Source organism: Mastigoproctus giganteus, chromosome 8, assembly GCF_048544385.1.
Source record: "Mastigoproctus giganteus isolate SK-2022 chromosome 8, ASM4854438v1, whole genome shotgun sequence".
NCBI lineage: Eukaryota > Metazoa > Arthropoda > Arachnida > Uropygi > Thelyphonidae > Mastigoproctus > Mastigoproctus giganteus.
In genome coordinates, this window is record NC_143582.1 from 75,133,890 (window position 1) to 75,152,900 (window position 19,011).

Sequence of the window (19,011 nt, forward strand, 5' to 3'; positions counted from 1 at the left end):
ATCATCAGTTGGTCCCACTGTATAGAATTTAAATACTGTCTCAGACCATCATAGTCGCCTTTATGAAACCAAAAACCCTTCCCTTTACCTCTGATGGTAGTTACCTCCTTGAGTAAATCCCACTTCAACACACTGTGATCACTGCCACCTAGTGGTTCATTTATCTGCAGATTCTTAATACATGAAGAATCACTACTGATAATCAGATCAAGAGTATTGCTCCCTCTTGTTGCCTCACGAACATGCTGATGTAGAAAACAATCATCCAATAAATCCACAAAAGCCTTGCTAGTATGCGAGTGACCAACCCAAAAATTCCAGTCAATATCTGGGAAATTAAAATCCCCCATTATAAGACTCTCTGATTTACTGGCCCACTCTATTTCCCTGTACAATATCTTATTATACTCATCAGAGTCATTAGGCCTATAGCACACTCCCACTCTCAATTTTGATTTCCCTATGCTTATGTCACACCAAACTGACTCGACACTGCCCTGTCCATCGATGTTGACTGGCTTCACTTCCTTGGACTTTATGTGTTTCTTAACTAATAGCATAACCCCTCCTCCCCTCCTGTCCTGTCTATCCTTTCTATACACATTGTATTCCCCAAATTCCAGTTCCGCATTACTTATATCTGTGTGACACCACGTCTCTGATATCCCAACAATATCTGCCTTTGATGTTTTGAGCAATACCTCAAATTCATCAAATTTATTTACCAAACTCCTAGCATTGGTGTACACGCAGGTATACATGCACCTGTTTCTATTCTTAGCTACCCTAACACAACCCATGTGTTTACTTGTACCGCAATGACTCCCAGCAGTCATTTGTAGTGCTTCAATACATTTTCACAGCATGGCTTTTACTTCATTTCCAGAGTGTTGAAAATTGGCTTTGCATTAATAAAACATAGTGATTAACACCGCTTCATGCAACGCAACTAAGTGTGTAACACGAATACACCTATGTTTAAAATATGCCAGCTGGTGTATAGATTTAAAAAAAAATAATTTTTGAAAAAAAAAATTATTTTAACTACAGGGTTAAAATACAAGATGACATTAAAAAGCAACAGTTTGAAGTATTTCTTGCCTAATTTTTGATACAATGGCATTATTTATACAAGGTTGTAGCCCCTGTGCAGGCATGAAATTGGCATGCCCATCAAAGGGTTAAGAGAGCACCACTGGAGATATTTAATGGCTCAATTCAAGGCTTTGTTTCTCTAGCTCTTCAGTTCTTGACTTGGTAAATAATTTGTGATAATGTTTGCTTTTTCAGAGAATAATGGCCACTCAGCCCACCCCAGCCTTTTTAAAATATCAATAGAGTTCAGGAATTACTGAAATGCTATAAACTTTGGGTTTTTTTGCTTCCTTTGGGCACACTGTCCCTGACAAGATAACAAGATAATAAAATTTATATAAATATAATTTTTATCATAATATTTTTTATTTAATTTTATATGGGTTTTTTTATATCTTATTTTATAAATTTTGCACACTTCTGAAAACACTGGCAGCAGAGAAGACAGAGTAGTCTCAACAGACACTGTGTACTGTCCAAAATTTTCCTTTAAATTTTAATGCTATGTAGTAGCGGTTTGGAACAGACCTCCGCAGCCAAGTGGTCAGGAGCGGGAGTGCAGTAGCACACGCTCTTTGAATAGACCGGGGTTCAAGCCCCTGACTGCTGAATACGGTCAATCTGCCAACCCGCACTGGACCAGCGTGGCAGATTATGGTCCATTTCCCTCAGCAGGAATTGTTGAGGAGGCTTCCATCCTGCAGTGGGTTGATAATGGCTGCACTTTACTTTTTTTTTTTGGTGACTTTATTGTCAGGGAGATGGGGAATATACTATGCAAGAAGGATAGGTGGAACAAGATCAGGGTATGTCTCCCAGGGGCAAAAGTTTATGATGTGATAGAGCAGATATCATCTTTTAAGGCAACAAAAGTTGATGTTGTACACGTTGGAACCAATGACATTAAGAGTAAGAGATCTGTAGATTTACTCAAGTACAGGTCAATGATGACCTGTACTTGAGTAAAGTAAGGTCAATGATGAAACAAAGTCGTCAGTTAGGGTTGAAAGTTAAAGTGTCTGCAATTCCACCCAGACATGATAGGAGGGAGTATATGATGAGAGCCTTGCCGATCAATTTAGCCCTGGAGAGATTGTGCAAGGCTCAAGGGGTAGAATTTTTTTCAGTCTGGTCTGAGTGATTCTTGATTCTTGCACTGCTTCTATTAGAATGAGCAGCAGCCTGGAAAGCAAGGTCATGGAGATTTCCAGGACTGCTGGGAGTCATAGTGGAACAAGTAAATACATGGACTGTGTTAGGGTAACTAAGACTAGGAACAGGTGCATGTATACTTGAATGTACACCAATGCTAGGAGTATAGTTAATAAATTTGATGAGCTTGAAGTGCTAGTCAAGACATCAAAGGCAGATATTGTTGGGATATCAGACACATGGTGTCACACAGATATAAACAGTGCAGAATTTGAATTTGAGGAGTCTGTTTGGTGTGAAATAAGCACTGGCAAAGAGAAAATGAGAGTAGGCGTGTGTTACAGGCCTAATGAATCTGATGAGTATAATGAGCAATTGTGCAGAGAAACAGAGTGGGCCAGTAAATCCGAATGTCTTATAATGGGGTATTTTAACGTTCCAGATATTGACTGGAACTTGTGAATTGGTCACTCGCACACTAGAAAGACTTTTGTGGATTTATAGGATGACTGTTTTCTATAGCAACATGTTCAAGAGGCAACCAGAGGGAATAATAATCTTGATCTGATTATCAGCAGTGATTATTCATGCATTTAGAATTTGCAGTTAAAGGAACCACTGGGTGACAGTGATCACAATGTGCTGATGTGGGAATTACTTAAAGATGTAACTACCATCAATGCTAAAGGGAAGTGCTTTTGCTTTTGTAAAGGTGATTACAGTGGTCTCAGACAGTTTTTAAATTCTGTACAGTGGGATCAACTGATGATGTTACCAATTTTGAATTCTAAATGGAAAGCCTTCAGGGAGTTAATTTTGGAGGCTACTAGGCTTTTCATTCCAACTAAGAAATACTGTTCGAGGTTTAGGCCTAAATGGATGTCAGATGAATTAATGACGCTCGTGGCAGAGAAGAAGAATGTATGGGATGCATACATATATAAAGTATCAGGTGACACAGAAGCCTATGGCAGGTATAAACTAGTCTGCAATCAAGTCACAAAGGAGGTTAGGCAGGCGAAGGCAGATTACGAGAAATATTTGGCAAAGGATGCAAAGAAAAACAACACACAGTTCTTTACTTATGCAAACTCTAGAAGGAAAGGGATGAATCAGATTGGCCCACTTAACATAGATAGATTGACTATTGATTTCATGCTCAGGTAGCTGACAAACATTAGCCATGGGGAGCTAAGTGATTTTGTAATAACTGAGAGCAAAGTGGAGGAGAAACTGTTGCAGTTAAACATAAGGAGGACTTGGGGTGGACGGAATCTCTCTAGTTATATTAAAGGAGGCAGCAAAGGAAGTAAGCAAACCCTTGGCCATAATTATGAAAGCTTCCTTGGACTCAGGGGAGGTCTCCATGGACTGGAGGTGTGCAAATGTATCACCAATTCACAAAGGGAGTTCAAAAGGTGACACAGTACTACAGACTGTTAGTTTAACTTGTGTTCGTACAGACCTGTTTAAGTTTAAGTTGTGTTCCGGGGAAAATAATGGAATCACTGGTTAAAGAAACATTGCAGGATGATCTAGACAGGACTGCAGTAATTGTTAAGACACAGCATGGGTTTGTTAAAGAGAAGTCTTGTCTGACCAATTTGATTGGCTACTATGACGTGGTCACAAAGGAACTGAATGCGAAAATAATTTTGATATCATATACTTGGATTTCAGGAAAGCTTTTGATACTGTTGCACATGGAAGACTGCTGTAAAAATTGGAGAGGTATGACATTAAGGGTAAGTTGCTACAATGGATAAATGGATGGTTGAGTGGGAGATGACAGAGAGTGGTAATCAATGGACACTGCTCTTCATGGACAAATGTTGTTAGCGGAGTTCCCCAGGGTTCAGTGTTGGGTCCATTGTTGTTGTTTTGTATATTTATCAATGATATTGATGAAGGTATATCAGGTTTAATGTCCAAGTTTGCAGATGATACAAAGGTTACCAGGGTTGTTAACAGCAGTAAAGACAGTATGATACTCCAATTGGATCTAGATAAGTTGGGAAAATGGGCTGAGTAGGGGCAACTGAAGTTTAACATTGACAAATGCTTGTTTGTTTGTTGTTTATTATTTGGTTTTTAGGAGCATTAGCAACTAAGGCCATATTGCTCTGGGGATATGCAGTAGTCATTCCCTGACCTTTCCACATCTTCCGTATTTGGTGGTCACGGGCTCGAACCCTGGTCTAATCAAGAAGCATGTGCTACGCATTGCTGCTCCTGCTCACCTGGCTATGGAGGTGTCGTTGACAAATGCAAAGTATTGCGTATGGGTAGCAGTAACCGAAGAGAAACGTACCAACTCTGCGGTATTACACTCAGGGAAGTGGAAAGTGAAAAAGACCTGGGGTGGGGAGGTAATTGTGCAGTCAAATATGAATTCACTGAGCAGTGCAGACGAGTTGCCGGGGAAGGTCATGGAGTCTTGTCAATGATATATAGGAATTTTGCTAGCAGGGACTGGGAGGTGATTATCACGTTATACAAGGTAATGGTCAGGCCACACCTAGAGTACTGTGTATGGGTCTGGAGGCCTCATTTTAGGAAGGATGTAGAGTTGCTAGAACAAGTAAAGAAGGGTAACAAGACTGGTGAGGGGAACAAAGGGGTGCTCTTACCAAGAAAGGCTTAAGTTCTCCAAATTGCAGCACCTGCTAAGTGATCTGATTGATGTGTATAAGGCCTTGAATGGTTTGAGCAAGCTGAATGCTATTTCCTCTTGCTCAGACTAAGAACGTGAGAAGGCACAGTTTCAAATTGAGGAAAGATAGTTGTAGAATAGATGTGCGGAAATTTGCTATTAGCCAGTGGGTAGTTGATTGGTGGAACAGGCTTCCATCTTTTGTTGTGGAAGCTAATAGCCTAAATAAATTTAAGGCTGAGCCAGACAGGCATTTGGAAGGAATGGAGGGGTTAAATGGGAGCAGATTTTTTTTTGGCTGATGCTGCATAAGCTTGCTTTCTTGCATTATATGCCTCTACTAATGCTAATACTAATATGTATTTAAGTGTATCCCAGGGATAAGATACATTTAAATAGAAAGGGTGTAAGAATATTTGCAGATGCTATTCAGGAGTTTTAGGTGGGTTAGAAAACTACTAGCATGGGGCACTCAGAAAAATGCATTAACAGTAGCCACAGGCAGAGGTAAAAGTGATTCTTATACTGCTTCTATTGGAATGGGCCTGCAAAGTAAGAAGCTGAGGATTTCAAGAACTGCTGGGAGTCATATAGAACAAGTAACAACATGAGCTGTGTTAGGGTAATTAACAGTAAGAACAGGTGCATGTATACTTGCAGGTACACCAATTCTAGAAATATAGTAAATAATTTGATGATTTTGAAGTGCTGGTAAAGACAAAAAAACGGATAATTTTGGAATATCAGGAGCATAGCGTCACACAGATATAAGGAATGCACAATTTGAATATGGGGAATACAATGTGTACAGAAAGGTCAGACAAGAGATAGAAAGGAAGGAGGGGTTTTGCTGTTAGTTAAGACACATATAAACTCTAAAGCAGTGTATCCATTTGATATGGGTGGGCAGTGCAATGTTGAGTCAGTTTAGTATGACATAAACACTGAGAAAGCAAAAATGAGAGTAGGAGTGTGTTATAGAGCTAATGGCTCTGATGAGTACAACGAACAAAAAACTGTACAGAGAAATAGAGTGAGCCAGTAAATCAGAATATCTTATAATGGGGGATTTTAACTTCCGGGATACTAACTGGAACTTGTGGGTTGATTTCCTCGCACACTAGCAAGACTTTTGAGGATTTATTGGATGACTGTTTTCTACAGAAGTATGTTCGAGAAGTACCAGAGGGGGTAATATTCTTGATCTGATTATCAGCAGTGATTATTCGTGCATTAAGAATCTGCAGATAAAGGAACTTCTTGGTGGCAGTGATTACAGTGTACTCATGTGGTATTTACTTAAAGACGTAATTACAATCAGGGGTAAAGGGAAGTGGTTTTGATTTTGTAAAGGTGACTATGGTAGTCTCAGGCAGTTTTGAAATTCTACACTGTGTGACCAACCGATGATGTTACAAACTGCAAATTCTAAATGGGAAACATTCAAGGAAGTATTCTTGGAAGCTAATAGGTTTTTCATACCAAATAAGAAATACTCTTCAAGGTTTATGCCTAAATAGATATCAGATGAAATAATAAGACTTGTGGCAGAGAAGAAAAATGCATGGGATACATATAAATTATCAGGAGACACAGAAGCCTATAGTATATATAAGCCAGTCTGTAATCAAGTCAAAAAGGAGGTTAGGCAAGTGGAGGTAGATTATGAGAAATCTTTGGTAAAGAATGCAAAGACTTCTTTATTTTTGTAAACTCTAGAAGGACGGGGATGAATCAGATTGGTCCACTTGATATTGATGGTTTGACTGTTGATGATCCTGCTCAAGCAGCTGACAAACTGAATGAGTATTTTGCATCTACATTCACACACGAGGAATTCTATATCTTCAAACAGGCTGGGAAATTCCATACTGCAATAATTAAAGACAAACGCCAGGCAAGGAATAAAAAATTTTTACTATAAAAATAATAAAATAATGTGATACACTATCGGAAGACTAAAATATTACAATAAATTATGATAAAATAAACTACGATAAAACGTTAAAAATATAGTTAAAAATATATACCGAAGCAATAAAATTATCTAAAATAAACTGGATTAAAAGCGATAAAACCTGAAGCTTTCGGAGACGGCTGTCTCCTTCTTCAACAGTATACTATTACTGCAACGATACATCCTTAAGTAGCAGACCCATGGCACTCATGCACGTGGTCCATCAGACACATGGTCTGCATTCCCCACGTGCACATCGGAAACGGAAGTGGATCGGAAGCATATCAAACAGAACTGGTCATCCTGTCTGAGGACAACTGCCTCAAACAGGGGGTGTAAACGTGTCCCCCTGTCCCTGTTAATAGTATTACGACTGGATGAACCGATTCGCAAGCTCTTGAGCCACTTGCATTCCCAAAATCCATGGGCATGGTCCGTAATGGCCGCGTCTTCAGTGGAGATCCGATGCTGCTTCTCCCAGAAATGCTCTGCAACAGCAGACCTCGCATAATTAGCAGTCTTAATAGCGGTCATGTGCTCCCCCAGACGGTCTTTTAAACGTTGCCCCGTCTTCTCCCACATAACACTCCTCACAATCCGGGCACTTAATCTCATAGACCACACTACTAGTATAGTCCTGGGCTACGGGATCTTTAACTTGAGACACCACTGTGTGCAATCTCCGTCTCGGAAGTTGCACACAGTGGGTCTGACACTCCCGCAGTGCCTGTACAATGTGTTCTGAAAGGCCCGGATAGTAAGGAATGATTGCAGTAGCCACAGGGGCGTGTGACTCCCTACGATTGGACTCTACCCTAAAAATATATTTGTCCAAGACCCTCTGGGGGTACTCACACTTCCTGGGGTCTGCCGTGACTCTGCAAATTTCCATTTCCTTATCCTCGGGGATAAGGAAATTCCATTTCCTATTCAACAATGCCCTGGCTACACTATTCTTATGATGATAAGCCTGTGCCGAGCTGAAATGAACATACTGGCCATGGCACATAGGCTTTCTATAAATCGTTGTCTTAATTCTAGACCCATCTCTGCTAACCAGGACATCCAGAAACGTGAGGGACCCAGCTTTTTCCACCTCCGAGGTGAATTGTATAAACGGGGAGAAGCTGTTAAGTAAACTGAGCACCTCATCTTCCTTCCCCCGTTTTAAAATTGTGAACGTATCTTTCACATATCTCCTGCTCTTGTGCATGGGGAAATAGTAGTAGTAGTAGTAGTAGTGGCATGTGATGCAAGAAAGCAAATGTATGAGCTTATGCAGCATCAGCCAAAAAAAAAAAAAAAAAAAAAAATATCACACCATTCCCTCCAAATGCCTGTCCAGTTCCTCCTTAAATTTATTTAACCTATCAACTTCCACAATGACAGATGGAAGTTTGTTCCAGCAATTAACCACCCGCTGGCTAAAGGAAAATTTCCGCACATCTATTCTACATCTGTCTTTTCTTAATTTGAATTTATGCCCCCTTAGATTCGTAATCTGAACAAGTGGAAGGATCCCATCAGAATTCAGCGTGCTCAACCCATTCAAGGCCATATATACCTCAATCAGATCACCGCGCAGGTGCCTAGTCTCCAGCCACTGCAATTTGCCAAAGCAATAAAATAAAATAAAATAAAACTTAAGCCTCTCTTGGTAAGAGGATCCCTTCATTCCCCTCACCAATCTTGTTGCCCTTCTCTGTACACGCTCAAGTAAATCTACATCCTTCCTAAAATGAGGCCTCCAGACCTGTACGCAGTACTCAAGGCATGGCCCGACCATTGCCTTATACAGAGGGATAATCACCTCCTTTTCCCTGCTAGCAAAATTCCTATATATCATTGACAAAACCCCATGACCTGCCCTGGCAGCCTGTCTGCATTGCTCAGAAAACTTCATATCTGCCTGCACAATTACTCCCAGGTCTTTTTCAACTGATGAAACATCCTGGTTTCCAGTTCCTCCATTGCCATGGAGGAACTGGAAATTCCAGGATAGCAAAGAATTTCTGAACTTTATAAGAAGCCAGTCTATAGGTGAGGATGAACTTATGATCTCGTTTAACGTTGTATCTTTGTTAACATGTACCCCATTGGACATGGGGTGCATTGTGTAAGGTTGGCCTTGGAGCAGGATGATAACTTAAGTGCTAGATGATTACTAAGTATTGATGATATTTATAAAGGCATTGAGTTCTGCCTAGATAGCACTACCATGATCTTTCAGAAAGTTATGTACAAGCAAAGTTATGTAATGGGTGAACCCATGGCACGGCCATTGGTTCCTCCATTAGTGCCATTGTGGCCAATTGCAATGGAGGAAATGGAAACCAGGATGTTTCATCAGCTGGATTTCCCCATGCGCGAGTGGAGGAGATATGTGGAAGATACGTTCACCATTTTAAAAAAGGGGAAGGAAGATGAGGTGCTCAGTTTACTTAACAGCTTCTCCCCATTTATACAATTCACCTAGGAGGTGGAAAAAGCTGGGTCCCTCCCGTTTCTGGATGCCCTGGTTAGCAGAGATGGGTCTAGAATTAAGACAACGATTTATAGAAGGCCTATGTGCCGTGGCCAGTATGTTCATTACAGCTTGGCACAGGCTTATCATCATAAGAATAGTGTAGCCAGGGCATTGTTGAATAGGGTGGGGACCCACTGCAGTACCCCCTAAGATAAGGAAATGGAAATTTGCAGAGTCATGGCAGACAGGAAGTGTGGGTACCCCCAGAGGGTCTTGGACAAATATATTTATAGGGTAGAATCCAATCGTAGGGAGTCACCTGCCCCTGTGGCTACCGCATACATTCCTTACTATCCGGGCCTTTCAGAATGCATTGTACGGGCACTGTGGGAGTGTCAGACCCGCTGGGTGCAACTTCCGGGACAGAGATTGCCCACAGTGGTGTCTCAAGTTAAAGTTCCTGTAGCCCAGGACTATACTAGTAGTGTGGTCTATGAGATTAAGTGCCCAGATTGTGAGGAGTGTTATGTGGGGGAGACGGGGGCGACGTTTAAAAGACGTCTGGGGGGAGCACATGACTGCTATTAAGACTGCTAATTATGCGAGGTCTGCTGTGGCAGAGCATTTCTGGGAGAAGCAGCATCGGATCTCCCCTGAAGATGCGGTCATTACGGACCGTGCCCATGGATTATGGGAACGCAAGTGGCTCGAGAGCTTGCGAATCGGTTCATCCAGTCATAATACTATTAACAGGGACAGGGGGACAAGTTTACACCCCCTGTTTGAGGCGGTTGTCCTCAGACGGGATGACCGGTTCTGTTTGACACACTGCCGAGCCACTTCCGTTTCCGATGCGCGCATGGGGAATGCAGACCATGTGTCTGATGGACCACATGCATGAGTGCCATGGGTCTGCTACTGAAGGATGTGTCATTGCAATAATAGTATACTGTTGAAGAAGGAGACAGCAGTTTCTGAAAGCTTTAGGTTTCATCGCTTTTAATCCAGTTTATTTTAGATAATTTTATTGCTTCGGTATATTTTTAACTATATTTTTAACGTTTTATCATAGTTTATTTTATCGTAATTTATTGTAATATTTTAGTCTTCCGCTAGTGTATCACATTATTTTATTATTTTTATAGTAAAAATTTTTTATTCCTTGGCTGGTGTTTGTCTTTAATTATTGCAGTATGAGGAATTCTGTAAGTAAGTGGAGGTCAGAAGTTTAACAAACTGTAACGAGGAGGTAAATTATTTTGAAATATCTCAATAATGGAGAGCAAAATGGAGGAGAAATTGTTGAAGTTAAACATAAAAAAAGGCACCTGGGGCAGATGGAATCTATCCAGTTACATCGAAGGAGGCAGTGAGGGAAGTTAGCAAACACTTAGCCATAATTACGAGAGCCTCCTTAATTTCAGCGGAGGTCCCCACGGACTGGAGATGCGCAAATGTATCCTCAATTCACAAAGGGGGATCGAAAGGGTTTTTTTTTTTATTTTTTTATGAGAACCCCAAACACGAGAGGTATTAGAACCTATAGTACTTAGTACCGTGTTTGGGTTGGAGGTTGGAAGACGAAAGAAGATATTTGTTGATATTGGACTTGAACTTCTGTAGATTTAATTTTCAGGAAATACGTATAAAGGAAGGTTATTCCAGAAAACGGCAGTTGAATGAATAAATGAGGAAGATGAAAAGTTGGTTCTGTGGGTTTGAAGTTGGACAGTAAATGGATGTTGGCTGGTGGCGGCATGTGTTCGGACTGTTTTGAAAGTGAGAGCGGGAATTATAGAAGCCAATTCTGAAGAACAGTGCCCATGGAAGTATCTGTAGAAGAGGCATGCAGCAGAAACAGTGCGTCTATGAGAAAGCGAGTGGAGAGGCTCTGTTAGAGATGAATCATTAATTAACCTAACTGCCCTCTTCTGAATGGAATCAAGAAGCCTGAGAGAGGTTTTGGGGGCACCACCCCAGATGTGGGAACAATATTCCATGGCAGGGCGGATTTGCGATTTATACAGAGTGAGCAGCTGTTTGGAAGAAAAGTAACGCCGAGAGCAAAAGAGAAAACCAAGTTTTTTAGATGCAGAGGAAGCAATATTTGTAATGTGCTTGTGCCAAGAGAGATTAGAAGTCAGGGTAATCCCCAAAAGAGATATATCATTTTGCCTAGAAATCGGAGTGTCACTAAAGATAAGCATAGGAGCAGAAGAATCCTTTTTGCGAGATATAAGACAAGATTGAGTTTTAGAAGGGTTGAAATCAACTAAGTTGTCTTTGCCCCACTGGAGAATTACCTGAAGTTGGCATTTAAGGAATTGGCAGCAGATTTTCGAGAACTTGAAGCTGATTGAGCTGGACAAGGTTTCTCAAAATGGAAAGTTGAATGCAATGTGCTATCATCGGCAAAACTATGGATAGGATTTCCAGTCAATGGAAGAAGGTCATTGATATTCAAGAGGAAAAGAGTGCGGGAAAGAACTGAACCTTGGGGGACACCGGCATTAGTGGAGAAGTTAGAAGACAGAGAGCCATCTACCATCACCCTCAGTGAGCGATCAGAGAGAAAACTGGATAACCAATTACTAAAAACAGATGACAAACCATAAGATGGAAGCTTGTTTAGAAGACCTTTATGCCAAACACGATCAAAAGCTTTTGAGATGTCAAGAGCAACTACTTGTGTTTCACCGAACCTTTCCATTGAATTAGTCCATAAATGGGTAACATAAGCCAGAATATCACCAGTGGATCGACACTGACGGAATCCATACTGGGGATCGTTGATCAGACGGAAGGTTTCTAGTAGTTTAAGAGTTGGCGGTTAATTGATTTCTCCATTACTTTAGAAAGAGTAAAAGTAATTGCAATGGGACGATAATTGGATGGGAGGGATTTGTCACCCTTTTTAGGAACTGGCTGGATATGAGCAAATTTCCAAGCAGAAGGAAAAACACCTTTCGAATAAGAAAGTGAAAAAAGGTGGCAAAGAATAGGAGTAAGTTCAGGAGCACAGGTTTTGAGAACAAGTGGAGAAATACCATCAGGACCTGGAGCTTTCTTAGCATCAAGATTCATCAAAATCCTTCTGATATCCTTTTGACGGACACAGGAGGCATTGAATGGAGCGTGTTAGGAATGGTGGGAGGTGTTTTACCAAGATCATTAATACATGAGCTCGAAGAAAAATGGGATGCTAGCAGGTCAGCTTTATCCTTGGCTGAAGTGACAACAGAATCATCTGGTTTGGACAGAGGTGGGAGCAGAGATGGGCAAAAGTTGCGGCCAATAGCTTTGGCAAGAGACCAGAATGCTCGGCTACCATTAGGGCAAGAAGCAAGTTTTCTACTCTTAGCCTGTTCAAACTCTAGTTTGGACTGATTAATAACTGCTTTACAATTGTTGCGAGCTTTGGTGTAGGCAGAAAATGAAACTGAAGAATTAGAAACAAGCCAATTACGATATGCAACATTCTTCTCTTGGACAGCCTTAGCACATTTATTGGAAAACCAAGGTTTAGATAAAGGACGAGATTTTAAAGTGGAGTGTGGGATAAAGGATTCCATTCCTGCAAGAATAATTTCACTGACACGATCTGAGCAAACGTTGACATCAGAAGTTTTGAAACAGTAATCAGACCAAGGGAAAGAAGAAAAGAAGTCTCGCAGGTCATCCCATTTTGCATTCTTGTAATGCCAAACAATATGAGGTTGGGAATAGCCATGAGATAAAGATTCCATTGGAGAAGAGACAATCACCAAGTTGTGATCTGAAGTGCCTAAAAGACCTCTCACTTCAACCTTGTACTTAAAAGGGTTGTTTGTGAGAAAAAGATCGAGCGTATTGGCTGTATGATTAGGATTGTCTGGTATTCTTGTAGGTAAATGAACAATCTGTGCTAGGTCATTAGTAATTGCAAAAGCCTCAGCATCTCGACCTGCTCGTTCGGTGTGACTAGAAAACGGAAGCCAGCTGGAGTTGTGAACGTTAAAATCACCAAGGAAAATTACCTCACTGTTAGGAAAGTTGGACTGGAGAAAGTCAAGTTGCAAAGAGAGGAAGTCAAAAAGCTCCAAGTGATTAGTGGAGTTGGTAGAGACAACAGTTGAATTTTACACAATGAGGCAGAGAGATTTTAAGCCAGAGAAGATCAAAGAGAGGAGATCCCAAATTGCCAAGTCTCTGACAGGGAATATCAGAACGGACATATGCAGAAGTACCACATTTGAGGCGAAAGGAATCATACAGCAAATAATTTGGACATCTGAGATGAGCAGTAGTTGAACCAACTGATAATTGAGATTCAGTCAGAAAAAGTACTTGGGGTTTGGAAGACTGCAAGTGGAAATGGACATCGTTCAGATGGGAATTGAGACCACGTATATTTGTGAAATGAATTAGGAAGTTCTTGGGAGGTTTAGATCTTTTCGCAGATAAGCTTGCTCTATCAGTTTGACAATTCATGGTGTATTCAATAGTAAGAAAAAGTGGGTGGGACATGCTGTATGAAGTAATGAAATTTTTGGATATGGCGTACATGTGGTAAGAATATACCCAGATCCTTGACATAACGTGGCCTCGACAATGCTCCCTGCATATACACTACTCGGACTCCCTCCAGTCACTATCTGGCAGAGTAGAGGTAGCAAGATTATACACTAGCTGATCCGGAAGCCTCCTAGAGAGTTACCAATAGGTTCTGTCCGGTGTACTATCTAGCGGCCGGCCTGCGAACACCGTTTTAGAGCTGTACCCTCGAAATGTAAGGAATATTGGATCTCGCCATGTCATTCATCATAACCTCAAAAGTCATCAATCATACTGCATGATGGAAGAGATAGGGAAGGGTTGACCGGAACTTAGCTCTAGAGACTAAACATGGGTTCCACCACTTCAAGCCTTCAATAAGCAAAGTGGTGGTATTTCACCGGTTGATGAGAGTCATCTTCCACCTAGTACTGCCTGGTAACATAGAGGGGTGGCGTTCCTCCATGTGGTGTGGGCGCCACTCCTCGACCCCTGCTTACATTGGTTCACACCTGGGTGGTCACCCACCATGTACTTGTGCATGAAGGTTATACCCAGGATTACTAACAGTCCCACCATCGTGAAGGTGCAAGCAGAGGATTTGGCTGTCATAGACCGTCCGGACTTCCCCGAAATTGGGTCCACTTGACTTGAGTGTCACCCGAATATCAGTTCCATCAGCGTTTGACATGAGTAATTACAGACCTGTGAGTTTAACTTCTGTTCCGGGGAAAATAATGGAGTCACTGGTTAAAGAAGCACTGCTGGATCATCTAGATAGACTACAGTTATAGTTCAGACACAGCATGGGTTTGTTAAGAGGAAGCCTTGTCTGACCAGTTTGATTGGATACTATAATGTGGCTGTAAAAGAACTGGATGCAAAAAAATAATTTTGATATCATATACTTAGATTTTAGGAAAGATTTTCATACTCTTGCATATGGAACAGTGCTGTACAAATTGGAGCAGTATGGCATTAAGGGCAGGTTGCTGCTATGGATAAAGGGATGAATGGTTGAAGACAGAGAGTGGTAATCAATGGACACTGTTCTTCATGGACTAATGTTATTAGTGGAGTACCTCAGGGTTCCTTGTTGGGCCCATTGTTGTTTTCCATATTTATCAATGATACTGATGAAAGTATATCAGGCTTAATACTCAAGTTTGGCAGCAAATGATACAAAGGTTGTGAGGTGTTGTTATTGACAGTAATGACAGTACGGTACCGTAACAAGATCTAGAAAAGTTGGCAGATGTGCTGAGAGGTGGCGACTGAATTTTAACATTGACAAATGCAAATATTGCATATGGGTAGAAGTAACCCTAGAGTAACATACCAACTGTGCAGTACTAAACAGGGTAGTGGAGAATGAAAAAGACCTGGGGTAATTGTGCAGTTAGATATGAAGTTTTCTGAGCAGTGTAGATTATTACTCTCTAAATACTATTTATAACAATTTACTTGGTTAATAAAGGATTTTTTTGCCATTTCTGGACTGAAGCCTGTAATTATAAAACTATTTATCTGAGCAATACCAGGAAAATCCTTCCACAAATTCTCTATTGCAATATGTATTATCAAATAATATCTTTTAAATTACTTGTTCAATTAGAAAAATATCTGAAATAGGAAAAACTATAACCTAACCACAAATTTAAAATGGCACATAACCCATGAAGATTTATATTAACACTCTTCTACTTTGAAGGAGGTTTTTTTTTAAATTTTTTAAATTTTAATAAAGTCTGTGTGAATGACTGCTATTCAATAATGATTATATGCATTCCACACAAAGCACTGTAACAGATTTATAATAACAGGAATATGAGCCTCATTCTCGATCGTTTTTTACAAGGTTCCAGCTTTTAGTTCTCCAAGATATTGGTAGGCTTTCATCACAAACACTGGTTAAACAGCAGAGAGAAAGTTTGGGAATTTTATGGAATTTTTCAACAGAAACAAAACCCATTTACAGAGTCCTTCTGCTCTCTCCATACTATCTGAATGGCTAATGGCATTGTAAATGGGAACTCATTATTCAGATATCGAGATATAAAACCATTACCCTCTTAATGACTTAACACACGAATCACAATAAATGTAGAAAACCCAGTTTTTATTCAGCTCTCTAACATTCTGACATTATGTGTGACATTAACAGTTAACTGTTTGTGCAGCATACTGGATCAAAATTAATGTGGGCATAAGAAAGCCATAAGATACAGGTCAGATGTGATGTGTTTTTAAGCTATCTAGCACAGCACAACAACTTCTGACCCTAGACTGAGTTTTATATTTCGCATTATATTAATCAACAGTTGCATGATTAACAATCTTCAACAAATTGCTAAAAATTTAGATAGTAATAATTTTTAGGAATCCACAGTGAATCTTTGTGAGATGTGATATTTACACTTTTTTTTTTTCCCAAAGAAATCACAAATTTACATTTCAAAAAAAATATGGGCGGCAAAGCATTTTCAGGAACATTTTCATTTGTGTATAAAAATATATTCATTATTTTCCTACATGCAGTCGACTTCCTTGTCAGATCTTTAGACCTAGCCAGAGAAAGCCCTCTTTCCTTTAACATTTGCTTGTCACCAGTGGTCCACCTTCCCCTTGGTGTGCTACTCAACATATTACCTATTACCATTCTTACAGATATGAAACACAATATAAAATCATCCATCTTCACACTACAATGAAGCCGACCGGGCTAGCCGGGTGGGTAAAGCACCTGCCTGGCAACCCAAAGGTCGCGGGGTCGAATCCCACCTCAGGCTTGGATCAAAGTACTGCAAAAACCTTGGGAGGTGTATTATGGCCACAGAAGTCGATGCGCCAATAACTACCAAAGAAAAAAAAAAAAAACTACAATGAAAATCAGTGCTGTACCATGTAATAATAATTCTTGATTGCCTTCATTTTGGGCTTCAAACTTAATATAGTTTATAATGCAAAAGACTTAGGAATAAAAAGAGACTTAAGTTTTGTGGGTGTCTAAGTCTTGAGAGGACCCGATGAAGCTTTTGAAAGGTTTGAATAAACTAAATAATAATAGCGATATCTTTGTATTTTGTGGATGTCACAAACATACTTAATTAAGTAAGCATAACTGTATACTTGATATAAGAAAAAATTTCTATCATAAGAGTTATTAATTGTCAGAAAAATTTTCCATACTTTCTTGCAGCTTTATAGAGTAGGTACAAATTTAAGAAAGGATTGGATAAATGGGATCAGGTTATCTCTAGATGCAATCAAGTAGTAGGTTTTTTTTTTTTTTTTTTTTCCTTGCATTAGTTTGGCTTTACTAATACTAATAAGAACCAATCAGTAAAATAATTAACCAAAACTGCTATGATGTGCTACATGATAAAAATCCATTATAAAGAAACACCATTTTAAATAAAATTATGTAACATACCAGGTTTCAGTCCCTTATGTTCAACAACAGTAAGGAGTGGAAGAGAATCTTTGAACAGTGGCTCTTTCCAATCAACATTAACACTAACATTTGGAGTTGTAATCCATAAGTCTGAAGGACAGTTCAGCACTTGGGGTGCAGTCTTGTCATGTTTTAGTACTGAACAATCATCTCCTATATATCCCATAGGACACACACGCTCTCCACAAGCACCTGGACCTTCCCTCTCAACAGTTCCATCGACTCTATATAAATATGAATGTTAACAAGTGAAAATAAGTGAAGCTCAAAAAAGAAAGGAATTAAAAAAAGAAATAAAAGCCAGAGATTAACAAAAACATACTTTCAGAAATTAGCACATACATTATGATTATTGCCTTGTGTATATTTATTCTAATACTAATCCGGACAACCATGGTTTGTTGAGAATTATTTCAAATAATGCTAAAGGAGTTTTCAAATAATGCTATCATGTGAGCAACCCATTGTTTATGACCTTAAACTGCACATGAAGAATTTCAATATCCTATACACACCTTCAGAGGCCATAAAAAATAAAATATAAATGTAAATTTTTTTTCAGATACTGTTTTGTAAAGATTTATATTTAATATGTTGCACATTTATTACTTTTTTGTTTTTGTACAATAGTTTGTTTTAAATAAATACATTTTTTCTTTATGCTTTTGGATGACAATATATGACAACAGTAGTGAGTTTGAGAATACAGCTATGCTTGCTAGCAGTGGACACGTTTCAATAGTGTCATGGAATCAAACACAACAATATGAATCTTGCAACCAGCACTCACCACTCAGCTATGGATGGTATCATACACATCAATGGGATATTTTGCTGTGTCCAATTTATTTTAAATTCCAGTGGTATCTTGATATCACACAGTAAATAACATAAATTTCAGAATAAACTACTCATCATGCTCTTCCTCATATCAAACTTTAAGAGGAAAATATAAGTATCACTGAAATGATAGGGCGAGCTGATGCTTTTATGAAGAAACTTAGTGGACAAGGCATTTGAATTAATCCTTCTGCAGGTATGCTGGTGAAACCCTACTAGAGTTACATCAATATAAATTTCAACCATATTTTAATGTCTCTAGTATCATCCTAAATTTCAATCTGCAATCACTGATTATTTTTAAATGGAAAAGTATGGCTGTAAAAAATTTATATTAGTAAAAAAAAAAAAAAAAAAAAGATTGCACTGCATGCCTGCTCATATTATTTTTCAATTTCGATTCAGCTTCCATTTCTCTCACTGTATATTACTGTATACATTGGATGTGAGCTAAGTCAGAAAATATTTTTTTTGAGTAATAATACTGTAGGTCCTAAAGTCAATATTTATTCTCATTATTCATATCCAGAATTTAAAACAAATACACCAACCGTTTAACTATAATGGTTTAATACTGAAAATTATAAAATGTACCAAACGATAGTACACTGTAAAATAATATGTGCAAAAGACTGATTTACAAAATAAAATATATATGATAAAAATTTTAATGTACAATAAACTATAAATAAAATATTTAAAATACAATAAAATACAATAAAATTAAAAGCGATAAAACATTGACTGAAGCTTTCGGAGGCTTCCGCCTCCTTTCTCAACAACAATGATGTTTGAACAACACATCCTTAAGTAACAGGCTCACAGCACACGTGGTTGACCTGGCGCATGCTCAATATTTC

General features: G+C 39.3%; 1 protein-coding gene across 1 annotated transcript in view; it reads right to left on the reverse strand.

Moving 5' to 3' along the window:
* LOC150081645 (uncharacterized) overlaps positions 1 to 19,011 on the reverse strand; it is a 981,095-nt gene that overhangs the window by 203,867 nt on the left and 758,217 nt on the right. Inside the window, exon 43 of the mRNA XM_090380575.1 lies at positions 17,291 to 17,535. Within this exon, the coding sequence (XP_090236701.1) occupies positions 17,291 to 17,535 (245 nt within the window). The remainder of the gene's footprint in view (positions 1 to 17,290; positions 17,536 to 19,011) is intronic.